The sequence below is a fragment of the Myotis brandtii genome, unplaced genomic scaffold (assembly GCF_000412655.1).
Source record: "Myotis brandtii unplaced genomic scaffold, ASM41265v1 scaffold794, whole genome shotgun sequence".
Taxonomy (NCBI): domain Eukaryota; kingdom Metazoa; phylum Chordata; class Mammalia; order Chiroptera; family Vespertilionidae; genus Myotis; species Myotis brandtii.
In genome coordinates, this window is record NW_005371198.1 from 1,811,514 (window position 1) to 1,824,156 (window position 12,643).

Sequence of the window (12,643 nt, forward strand, 5' to 3'; positions counted from 1 at the left end):
AAAGGGGGGAGGAGGCAGCCAACCAATGATTGTCTCTCATCATTGATGTTTCTACCTCTCTCTCCCTCTCCCTTCCTCTCTGAAATCAATAAAAATATATTGTATCAATAAATAAATAAAAATGCACTATAAGAATATAAGTTTCTCCTGCCTTCCTTCAATGTCACTCTCCCTAGTAAGTTTTAAAAGCATAAGGGTCACAATACCAGTCACAGAGTATGCATTCCGTCATCTTTGTTAAAATAAGTGCCATTTCAAGTTCTTGTTAAGGAACAAGGTGCTCTTTTTCTCCCCTCCTTCCCAGGCAGCACATTAACTGACGCTAATCCTGCGGTGGGGCTGTGGGGATCTGCTGTCTGGACAGGTGATTGATCTCACCTATGGGTTTGGCTCAAAGCTACAGGGGGAAAAAGGCAGCCGGCGAGGCTGGTCTGAGCTGCCCGGAGCAGCCTCATTCACTCCCACTCCGCCTTGCACTTGCAGTAAGCCTGAAAGGAATGCAAGTGTGAAAGAGGGCAGCATGCCAGCCCGCTTCCCTCCCCTCCGAGGTGGAACACTTGCGTTTGTTATTACAGCTGGCATATCGTTTGTGTTGCCTTAGTTTCCTGCAGTGCGAGGTGCTTCTACTCTGAGGTAAAACTACTGTTCCTCTTAGGTAACAGGAATGATCAGCCAACCAGAGCAGGGCAACGAAATATAATTAATTGAGTAAAACTGCTTCTCCAAACAGCTATGTTAGTCGATCTGTTAGGGGAAATCAACTTCTCCAAATGCGGCCAGACCAAAGGGCTAATGAAGAAAAATGACGGCATGATTTCACGGGTAACTGGTTTCCCTGTCTCAAACAGCATACGTGTTTGGGGTATTAAAGGAAAGAAAGGTTTCAGAAGGTGATGGCAGGTTAAAAAGAGAATTCTCTTATTATTATTAAATCATAAAAATCTACTTATAAAGCTATATAGAAACTCTTGTTAAATCTGATTTTATGTCAAAATAGTAATTATATAATTCATTTTTTGGAGGATACAATTTCCATCTACCTATCCAATACCCATAAACTAAAAATTTTATTTATTTGATTAAATTCTGTTATTCCCTAAGGCCACCTATTTTTCTTTTTATTTATATGTAGGAATTTTTCAAACAAGAAAAATGAAATTTTAAAAATATATATTGAAAGATACATCACCAGTGGGTTTCATGTATCTCAGACAAAAAAAAAGAGGAAGATTTAACTGACATTGAGTTTACTTTAAGGTGAGAATTACTATATGCCATAATTGTTGTTTTATTTCAAAAGAAAAAGAAACATTTTCTTTAACTCAACTCCAAAAAAAATAAATATCTAAGACTCCTAAATCATAATTGCTTAACATAAACATTACCTTGCCCACTTCAAAAAAACCAATAATATAGTGAGGCATCCACCTTATAGAATTAACTTACTATATATTGATACTCCTATGATTAACAGTGAATCCATATGCAAAGTGATAAGTCAAGTGCCCAAACTATTAAGGCCAGGACATTTTGTACTTTTCTAAAATATGCCAGACTATCCTGGCATCAGTTTCATTCTAAAACCCAACCCCCACCCCACCCCCCCCCACACACACACACACAAAGGTAAATCAATGGGTAATGCACAGATAGCAGTAACTGAACTAATTTATATTACTAAGAGTTCTGGATTTCTAAGGCATCTATAACTTTCTGTCAAGTTTTTTGTGTGTGTGTTTTCTTATTCATTAGATGCCTGGACTTAATTAGATAACCCATTTGACATTGTATGACTTTTATCTAACATAATACAAATGTAGATGACCCGCTGCTTAAATCAGAATTAATCTATTAAAAACTTGTTGAAGATGTGGATCAGGAATATTGTTAACTTACAGTTTAAATTCTAAGAACATAACTTTCAAAAATGTCTTCCACAGAAAACTGGTGAGTTTTGAGATGTGACTAGGTATTCCAGAGAGAAGAGTTACATGCATAATTGCATTTAGAAAAACAAATACAAGTCATTTGACAGGTTTCATTTCTGCAAAACTTCTCAGAGCATTTAATGTTACAGTATTTATTGGGAGACCCATACCATTTGACCATATAATTCTTTTTTTCACAGAATACTACTTAATAGTCCATGGATCTGTCTCATGGAGTAGTTTGAAAACATTGCTCTAGAGACATATGTGTTTCAATGAAGAGGAACCTCAATTGATCCATAACTCTAACTTAGTATTAAGTTTCTGGTTGCCTATTTGTCAACCTGCTCGAGATAGGAGCAGAGTAAGTGGATCGGGTAACCACACAGAATGAAAGCAGGAGCCAAAAAACTAAAGGGAGTAGGAAGCAAAGGTCATATTAAGCCCATTGCCTCCCAGGGTTGCTTCAAAGACTGCAAGTGAGCAAAGCAGGGGGCGGGGCACTGGGGCAGAGTGGCGATGAAGACTCTAAGACAGTTTTTAAAGCCAAACACAGAAGGAGCTCATTTCCTAAAAAGAAGTTATTTTTGTAAAAATTAAAACAAGATACAGCCAATAAAAGCATTAGACTTTCTCCTCTATAATAAACCATTGGCACATCTTTCCATACCAAATCTCACAGAAAAAAGCAGGTCATGGGCTAAATACTGACTGCTTTTATACTGAGAAAGCAGTCAAAATATTAAGATTTTCAAAAATTTTATTGATCTACTTGCAGTGTTTAAGTCTATAGTCAGGAATTATCTACAGATAAAATTATATGTTCTAAACTACAGCCCAGTGGAATGAAATTAGACAGATATTAAATCTGGGTCCGTAACAATAAAGTAACCCCAGTCTTGGTCCAAAACTGAATGATCACAAGAGGATGCACCAAGAAATAAAAATCTAAGGTCCAGAGGCACAGCCAATTCAGGAACCAATGAATAAAAGAGAAAGAGAAAGCAAACATCTGAGAAGCAAGCAAAGCAACTCACCACCTTTGCTTAGTTTCTCTCCAACATGACTTAATTGGCCATGTTGTGTAAGTTCCTACCCTGAGGGCATCTTAAAGGCACCTTTTTGCCTCTGATGTAGGCAATAAAAGTTCCCTCTGAGTTTTTATCCCAGTACCACCTGCAGAGGCGAGAAGGGGGAACTTTCTATGAGAGAAAATCCTACTTTATTAGCACAGGACAAGGCTGTGTTCTGTGTCTACACCTGAATACTTGTAACTAAACAATTTCATGTTATTTTGGATTTACTAGACAATTGCCTTTCTGGAAGGCAAGCAACACTTTTATAAGCTGAACTCACCATTAAGTTCCAGAAGTGCCCTTGTCAAAGCAGCTGCACCTACAGGACACTTTTATGAAATCTGTAACTAGAGTACAGATGTGGAACATGTCTCTAAATGTTACCTACCTATGAGACAATATTCCATTTTTCTCTGGATTCAGAGAGCAAATAAAATGTCAGAAAAGAAATACACAAAATATCTTTTTATAAGTAAGAATTCATCCAGGTGTATAGGTATGCATTCATATTAAAATACATAAAATATAATGTAGAACAGAAGCTTTCACACACAGACAAATTTGCATATTTCATATCAAACATATATGCAGTATTCTTAACGCATACTTTTCCAAATTTTCCAATTAAATACTGTGACTCTGCCCAGGGATGTCCTGGAAGAAACTGGAAGACATTGCTGGTGAGACTTGAATATCTGTTGACACTCCACAAACTCAATTCATCTTAATCATAGGAATTAACATAATCAGAATTATTAATTTGACAATTAACTGCTCTAAGACCCCCGAGAAATTTGACCATGCATATTCTTTTTCATCACTTCTGATTGCTAAATGAAAAGCTGTTACCTGGCTAACTTAAAAATTACACCTACTGAAAGGACAAGCAATAATAAAAAACAAATCAAAACATAAAAAATGACACACACTATTCAAAAGTTAGAGTTTATAGCCAGGAGTAACTCAGAAAGATGAACAAGCCAGGCTATAGCAAAGGTGGGATAGGCTCTCTCTCTTCTGCTGACAATTCCTAGTGGTCACTAAGGTGAAAAGGGGAAGTTGGCATCAGCAGATCACAGATAATACTAAATTCTTCCCTAGACTGAAGCTGATAGGCTGCTTTCTATGGCAGTCTAAGCTGAGACCTCACCAGTTTTCCAGCTGGATATATTTGCTGGGTAGTGTGATAGATGTTTATGCTTCTTCTGTTTACCTGGGCTCATAGCCATCTTTCCTGAACTATCTGGTCTGAAAATTAGTTCTTATAAACTAATCATGATTCCCTTTGTCCATCTGAGAACAGGAATCCCTGATTTTTTTTTTCCAATATAAGGAAGTTCCAGATTTGTACATTTCCTTGTTATTTGGATCAAAAGGGTATATAATTTAATAAATGTGTGCAAAAGTGGATATATGGGGTGAGCTGCAAGTAGTCACATGTAATGAGCTTCTAAATGCCATGCAGTAAAACCACTTACAGTATATGGCAAGTACCATGGTGATAAAAACAATTCAACATAATTATTATTTGCTTTGAAGTTTTGGACTTTTAAGTTTTTTCAAAGGAGGTTTCCTTTTCTTTTCTTCCTCTTTCTCTCTCTCTGTCTCGTTTTTGCCTGAGTCGACATACACAGATCAAAGCAATGAACGCTAATGCTCATTATCCTCTGGATCATGAAACCCATCCGCTGTACATGTTTGGTGAGCACCTAACACACACGCTTTCAAGGGCCAATATTTGTAGATGACTCAAGAGCATGTCAATGCCCCTCAGATTTGATCTTCTACCTTCACAGAGAACACCAACCTTCTGTTAACAGTCACAAGAAAACCTCCAGGTCCCCTCCCTTTCTGGTGTTGGGCTGGTGATGTCTCTGATTTGAGGAGCAATGAGACTGGACAGCCAGGCCAGCACCTATCCACCTTCTCCTCGCCTTAGGCTGAAGTAGAAGCTTAATGTGGCTGAAAGTGCAGACTTTGAGTTCTGAAATTTGTAACCTCTAATTAATTATTGGAGAATTGTCATTAGTCAACTTTGATCGCCAGTTAACATTATCTACATCAGATAACATTCATGGGGAAAGGGATTCATGTATTTGTCAATGTGCTACTACACAAGAGCTCATGTGCATCAATTTGAAGGGCTGAAAGACACAGGAAAGCCCCAGTAAAATTTAAACATACCTGTATTTGTATGGTTGTCAGGATGTTATCTCATTCTTTCCCATTGACAGAGCAGTAAGATTTTAATTAAAGTGAGAAAGAAGTTCTAAAAGATTTCTGGGTGTCTGAGTCTTCAAAATATATGAGATTGAATGTGTTATTTGGTCTGACAGGCACAGTATGGCTGCAGGACAGCACAGGAGGCTCAGCCTAGTTTGTTGTTTTTGTGTATGTTATGTGTTTTTTTTAAAGTTACAGTTGAGAGGTAAATAGCCACTGTATTTCCAAAGAAGCTCTTTGAATTCAGAACTCCAGGAGACCTTGACATCAAAACCTTAAAGCAAATGACTCATATGCTTAAGGAGTTTATGTCAAGCATTTATACTTTTTTAAATGTAACATTATAAAATGGAAAAAAATTATTGTAGGAAGTTCTAAGGATTCCATTAAAGAACTTTTAGAACTAATAAATTCAGCAAGGTTGCAAGATACAATATCAATATATAAAAATTGTATTCCTACACTTGCAACAAACAAACAGAAAAAGAAATAAAGAAAAACTCATTTACATTTGCATCAAAAAGCTAAAATTTTTAGGACTAAATTTAATAAAAATACTACAAAACTTATACTCTGAAAGCTAAAAACATCATTGAAATAAATTAAAGAAGATCTAATAAAAATAGAAAAACATCTCATGTTCATGGATCTAAAGAATTAATATTGGTGAGATAGCAATACATCTCAAATTGACCTAGAAATTCAATACAATCCCTATTAGAATCGCAGCTGGCTTCTTTGTAGAAATCGACAAGCTAATTCTAAAATTAATATGGGAACTCAAGGGACCAGGAATAGCTAAAACAATTTTGAAAAGAAAAGAACACAATTGGTGGTCTCACATTTTTCAATTTCAAAATGTACTACAAAGCAATAGTAATCAAGACAATGTGGTACTGACATAGAGATCAATGGAATGGAATGGAGAGTTCAGAAATAAAACAATATATCTATGATCAATTGATTTTCAAGGGGGTGGCCATTAAATGGGAAATAAATAATCTTTTCAACAGATGGTGTTGGGATAAGTGGATATATACACGCAAAAGAATGAATTTGAACTTTTACCTCACACCATGTATAAAAATTAACTCAAAGTAGATTAAAATAAAAGTAAAACTTAAATGTCATGAAACTTTAGAAGAAAATACAAAAGTAAGTCTTCATGACTGGGGATTTGATGTTTTCTTAGATATGACACCAAAAGCACAAAGAAACATTTTATAAACTGGATTTCATCCAAATTAGAATTTTTTTGTGTTTCAAAGGGCCTATTGAGAAAGCAAAACTACAACTCACAGAATGGGAGAAAATATTTGTAAATAATATACAGTATCTGAAAAGGCACTTGAATCTGTAGTATATAAAGAACTCTTAAAACTCAATAACTAAAGGGCAAATAACCCAATTAAAAATGGGCAAACATTCCAAAAAGACATTTCTCTGAGAAAATATATAAATAGCCAAAGAGCACATAAAAATTTGCTCAAATCATTAGCAAACAGGGAAATACAAATTGAAACCACAATCAGGTATTATTGCATATATTATTGCATACCCATTAGGATGTCTATGATTTAAAAAAAAAAAAAGTCAGATAAAAACAAGTGTTGGCAAGAACATGAAACAAGCAGGACCCCAAAATACTGCTGGTGAACAATTAAAGTGGTGTAGCCACATTGGACAACAGTCTAGCAGTTACTCAAAAAGTTAAAAAGAGAGTTACATTTAACCAGCAATTCCAATTATTGTAGTCAAATCAGTAAGGCAATCATTACTCAAAAAAGAATTTGCCTAGTTCCATCTGATAAGTCAGAGATCTGGGGGAGCCGTGGAGCACTGTGCTTTTCCTGGTTTGTAAGGCTGCCTGCTGCTCTGCCGGGGAACCTTTGGTAGCCCTGAGAGTTCACTGCAGTGGAACAGAAAAAGGGGCACATCCAATCACTTAACCTCTCCGGTGCCTCAGTTTCCTTATTTTCAAAAAGAAGGGGGTTTTTAAAGAATGCCTGACAAGCAGCCATATAATAAGTAGTTTCCTTCCTTGCTCTACCTATGGCTACCTCACAGTCAATCTATTGAAGTAGCTGTACTGAATGAAGATGTCATCTACCAGAGGTGCTTTAGGGTGCCCTGCCTGCTGGCCTTCATCAGTGGCTCTTTGCTAGACCAAACCCTTAACAGAAACAACGCCTGGTTCAGTTTCAAACCCTAACAAGTTATGTTGGTCTCCAAAGCCTATTTAAGAAGCATAGCCCTAGCTGTGATCTATGATTCTGTGAGGTCTACAGAGAGTAGCTAGAACGTTTGAAGCATCTTCTAGTACGAACCTCAATCAATGTGGAGCGGTTCTGTAATCCAGAATCAATATTTGAATCATCTGCTGACCCACGGTGCGCAGGAAGCTCTTCCAGCTAACTTAGGGCTCTTCAACTCAATAAGCCCAGTATTACTTACTCTTAAATAACTCCCATCAGTGCAATATTCTGTAGATTGCATGCTACAAATTCTATTAAAATCAAAAGTCCATCTGAGAATCTACAGGCAGGAAACCATATAATTTCCAGATTTGATATCTAATTTTAGTCCAATTAAAGGTTCCAAAAAGGCCAGAACTAAGCCCTGCTCTGAGACCTATTCAACAACATTCAGGCCTTTACCTGAAGTTTTGCTTTTCACATCTACGCGAGCTCATACAATAACAAAACAAAAAGGTTATATTTTATTCCAGGTCAGACACGTGGATGAAATGGAAGCATTAGACAAGTCATGGAGGAGACAGAGCTATTCTGGATTTTGACACGAGGAAGAAGTAGAAAAATTAACCCGTAATTTGTGAGTAGGTACAAAGGAACCAATCCCAGAGAGGACAGCGCAAGAAAGGGAAATTATTGTGAGAGGCTGGAAAGGAGGAAAGAGTATCTCTAGGAAGGAATTCTTTCTGAGACATCACAGAAAAGAGTGAGAGGAGATATTTAAAGAGAAAAATTAGTATCATGGTGATACAATAAAAGTGAAAAAAATCCTTAGTAAATTTGGTGAACAAAGCTTGGCATTTTTTCGAGATATTAAAGAAATGGAAGGGTAGTGGAGGCATTCTCAAAAAAGACAGTTTAGGGAAATACCGCAATTACCACCAAGTATTTCTTGAGTAATTATTATGTATCTATTACTGGAATAGGTCCTTCATTGTGGTTGAAAGTTATAGAGGACATTTCTGGCCAGGAGTTTACAGAAGTTTTACAGAAATAAAACTAGTAGGTAATATTTTGTATCTGATGACTATGAAGCAATTAGGGGATAATTAAAGACCAAAAATATGTGGAACTAGGTCTAAGAAAAGCGAAAGTTCCGAGCCAGGAAATCTCCATGTGAGCTGGGAGAGCCAAGGATGGGCTCTTGGAACCAGTGTTTACAGGCACAGGGACAAGCAGAATGTTGGGAAGCCCAGGGGACCAAAGCAGAAGTGCGGGAGGGAGCAAGCACAGAGTCTGTAAAGGATATTGTACTCATATGCATAACTGTGTTATAATCACCACCTCAGAGTAAGAACCAGATTCACTTTTCTCTGTTATAAAGAAATACATGTCAGGATGAATATGTATTATAAAACAAGAAATAAGAAAAAAAAACAGAAGGTTGACATCCTGTCAACTAAATATCTTTGATGATAAATAACTACATTAAAACAAAATTAATTTTCTTTTTGAACTAGATTTCATTTTATACTTCACTGGATCTTTCATTAGACCATCTGGAATAATATATCTTCCAATTTGAAATAATTGCACCTTGTTCATAACTGTGTCCATGTTTCATGACACACATTCTGAATACATCAATATCTCTCATCTTTACTGCCCTCACCACCTCTCTCACTCACACCTGGCTGTCAAAATATAACAAAATATAGGTGGGAATAATAATAGCCATGAACATAGCAATTAATATATCTTAGGAAGAATTTTGGCTTACTTCAAATAATCTTATACCAATCTGGCACTGAAATACCAGATATAATTTTATATTGTTAATTTTTCACAAGAATGTTTATCAATTCACAATTTAGCCAGTGGTCTTTACTTCAGAGGGAAGACACACACACTTCAGTAAAGGAAGGAGAGAGGCATTACAAGAATGATCTTGTAAGTCACTCATTAACCTCCCCACTCCATCCCTCACCATCAGTCCAATTTCAAGTTAAGAGAGAAAAGCCCAGTGACCCAAAATTTGCTAATTATTCCAAGGGACAGAAAACAAGGATGAAAAAATTTCCAGCAGAATGTCATTGTAAACATACTGAATATCTCCCAACTTTGTTGAGTTCCTTCTACAAAACAAATAAAAACTTGGTCACTCTGCTGGTACAAACTTCAGTCAGTGCTTGAATTAGTAATTATACTGATTCTTTTATCTTTCTCTTCCAACTTTTGTGGGCTAAAACAAAAAGGTTCAAATTCTGTTGCTTTGATATAAATACCCAAACTAAATGTATGCTATATTGCACATATAAATTTTCAGTCATCAAATATGTGGAACATCTGTCCCAAGTAATTGTATAAAATACAGCTGGGTTACGTTGGGTCATAGACTGGTTTTACAAATTACAGTTGCCTTCGAAGTGCTGTTTATGGAGGTGGAAAAGGACTCCTGTAGACTAGTAAATCCTTCTGTTTGCAGCGTATATGCACACTCTCAGAGCTACTCTTCCCACAGAGCCCAGTTCTCCTCACACACTAGTTGCAATATCTGAGCAGACAATGGGGAAGCCAGCTCCCAATGGTTCAGGGTGTCTAAGGATCCCCAGTGGTCCTGTCAAAAGTACCTCAAACAGTATATTTGTAGAGGGCATGGAATTTCTAGGACTCCTGGAGAAACAGGAAGTCCTCTGGTCTCGGAAAAAATGTAAGGAGTCTGTAGCCTTAGAGAGTGGGGTTTCGGTTGTTCCATCAGGATAAGACTGAAGAACAGACACACAGAGGGGCCCTTAGGCGATCCATCCGGTAGCGCTGTGAGTACATAAGCCTGTTTCTCCATCAAGGAGGCTAGCTTGTGATAATGTTTTTAAATATATTTTTATTTATTTCAGAGAGGAAGGGAGAAAGAGAGAGAGAAAAACATCAATGAGAGAGAATCATTAATTGGCTGCCTCCTGCACGCCCCCCGCTGGGGATTGAGCCCGCAACTTGGGCATGTGCTTGGACCTGGAATGGAACTGTGACCTCCGGGTTCATAGGTCAGTGCTCAACCATGGAGCCAGGCCAGCCAGGCTTGTGATGATTATTCATATTTGGATCAGGCCATGGATTTGTACCTGAAAGCCACCATTTCAATGATGTTTGGTAAAGCTGTTTTAGGTAATTAGAACTTATGTATACTTTTTCAAAACTACCTTTGATTCAGTTCTAGTTTTATCAGAATTCCAGAAATTTTTATAATTATCACTCTGATAGATACTATTCTAAATTAAAACAACAGTGATTTAAAAATTCCACATTACTGAATTTCGATACAAATTTCCATCTTACTGAAATAGCAATAGCCAAATTCATTTCCTAGAACTAGATTCTCCTACCAACTCTCTCCTATTAAATGAAACTTAAAGTAAAGGAAGAAAAAAAAACTATGTCATAGTTTGGACTTTACATGTATCTTTTCCCCTTGGTCCCTACACAAAAAGGGAATTGCTAGTATCTGAAGTTCTGGTTTAGAAAATACATTACCAGTCTGAAACGAGAGTTACAATAAGAATGTTAAGATGCTAGGGAAACACACTTCAAAAGCCTTCTTGTAGGCAGCCCCTCTGATTCAAAATTAGTCAGGGCATCAGGAAAATATAAGCTGCTTCTTTTCTAGCTCTCAATCTCTGAGGTTGTTTATTCAATTCATAAAATCATAGAATTATAATATTGGAAGAGACCATGTCAATTGCCTAGTCCAATCTCCTAATTTTACAGATAAGAACAAAGAGATTATTGTTTTTATGTGTACCCAGCCAAAATTAAATGTACAACTCAATCCAATACTTCTATTTATATATTTGGGCTTCTAAGATATCTGTTAATATAAATGAAACTCCATTTCTAAAGTCACAGAAACTTGTATTCCATATGTTTAATAATAAAACTTCATTGCATCCCGCAGATAATGTTGCCACTATTGAACTTGCCCTTGTCTTTAGGGAGCTCTAACTCATGCTAAGTGAGATGTGATCATCTAAAATCAGTCAGACTAAGCATCTTTAAAGCAAGGCTTATAACTTACCTGGCTTCACATCCCTAACAACTAGTAGAGTACCTATCACAAAGTAGGTGGCTTTTTTAATATGTTGATTGGCCAAATGAATGAATGATTGCTCTGAATATCTGGGTAGCAAAATAAACAGAAGTGTAACATGACCACCCTCCTGGGCTAGCTAAGGTTGTTTAGTTGTGCTCTAGGGTGTTTATCAGCACTTGGATTCACCATGATTTGTCATCACAGGATTTTACCTGAAGTTCTCACAAAAATAGGTCCCACCCTTACAGCTTTCTATTCTTAATACTCTGAAAGTGTATTGGAAATAGTCCAACAGCAGCATGACTGAAAGAAAACCTGCTATTAACTAAAGACATTTCTAAGCTGCATAACCATTTACACACTCCTCCTTCTCTTTCCACTTTAAGCTTATTTCACCACAGAATCATATGGTCATTTAAACTCAATGTTGCTGTTTGGGATTTAAACAAGTGTGAAGACTTCTTTTATTCTAACATGCTCCCTGTCTTTCCTCAATTCTCTTAGTTCAAAGGACACTAGAGAAATGTAAACATCTTACCATCCAGATGGTCCACGTAGCAATACACGTCATAAGTTTCATGAGGAGAACGGAATCCATAGGTCCTGACACCTTCCTTCCCCATCATATCTCCATAACAGCCTTCTCGAGGAGTCCGGATGGGATATCTTGGGAAAGAAAGGACTAATAATTAGTACTTTATTCTCACTCCCAAATTGATGAATTAAAAACTGTGGTCCCCAGACATCTTACCTAACGGTCTGATCAGACAGCCAGCCTGCATCACACTGCTCAAATCCATCTTCATAGGCAGCATTGAGCTGCTCTGGACTTGCTATGACCGCCCCAACATCCAAACAAGCCTTCTGTGCATTCTCAAAATTCAGAGTGTACCTGCTGGTTGCTGCCCTGTAGTGAAATACAACCCCTGCAAAGATAGCAGCAAACAATTATTGGCATGTTCAAATCTCCCACAACAATGTGCAAAGTTTCTCACTGGAGCAGTATATCAGATTAATTGCTAACATGGTAATAACATCATGATAATTCTTTATTTTTACTTTATATAGCATTATGCAAAATTACGGTGATATGAGGAGCCCCAGAAATGCCGTTCACCTAGGTGTCCCACTTTGCTCCAT

At 37.0% G+C, this 12,643-nt stretch overlaps 1 protein-coding gene across 4 annotated transcripts in view; it reads right to left on the reverse strand.

The window, feature by feature from the left end:
- VCAN (versican) overlaps positions 1–12,643 on the reverse strand; it is a 105,497-nt gene that overhangs the window by 69,810 nt on the left and 23,044 nt on the right. For all 4 annotated transcript variants that reach the window (XM_005883614.2, XM_005883613.2, XM_014531207.1 and 1 more), the window contains exons 4-5: positions 12,255–12,429; positions 12,042–12,169 (exon numbers count right to left, since the gene is read on the reverse strand). In XM_005883614.2, coding sequence (XP_005883676.1) covers positions 12,042–12,169; positions 12,255–12,429 — 303 coding nt within the window. The remainder of the gene's footprint in view (positions 1–12,041; positions 12,170–12,254; positions 12,430–12,643) is intronic.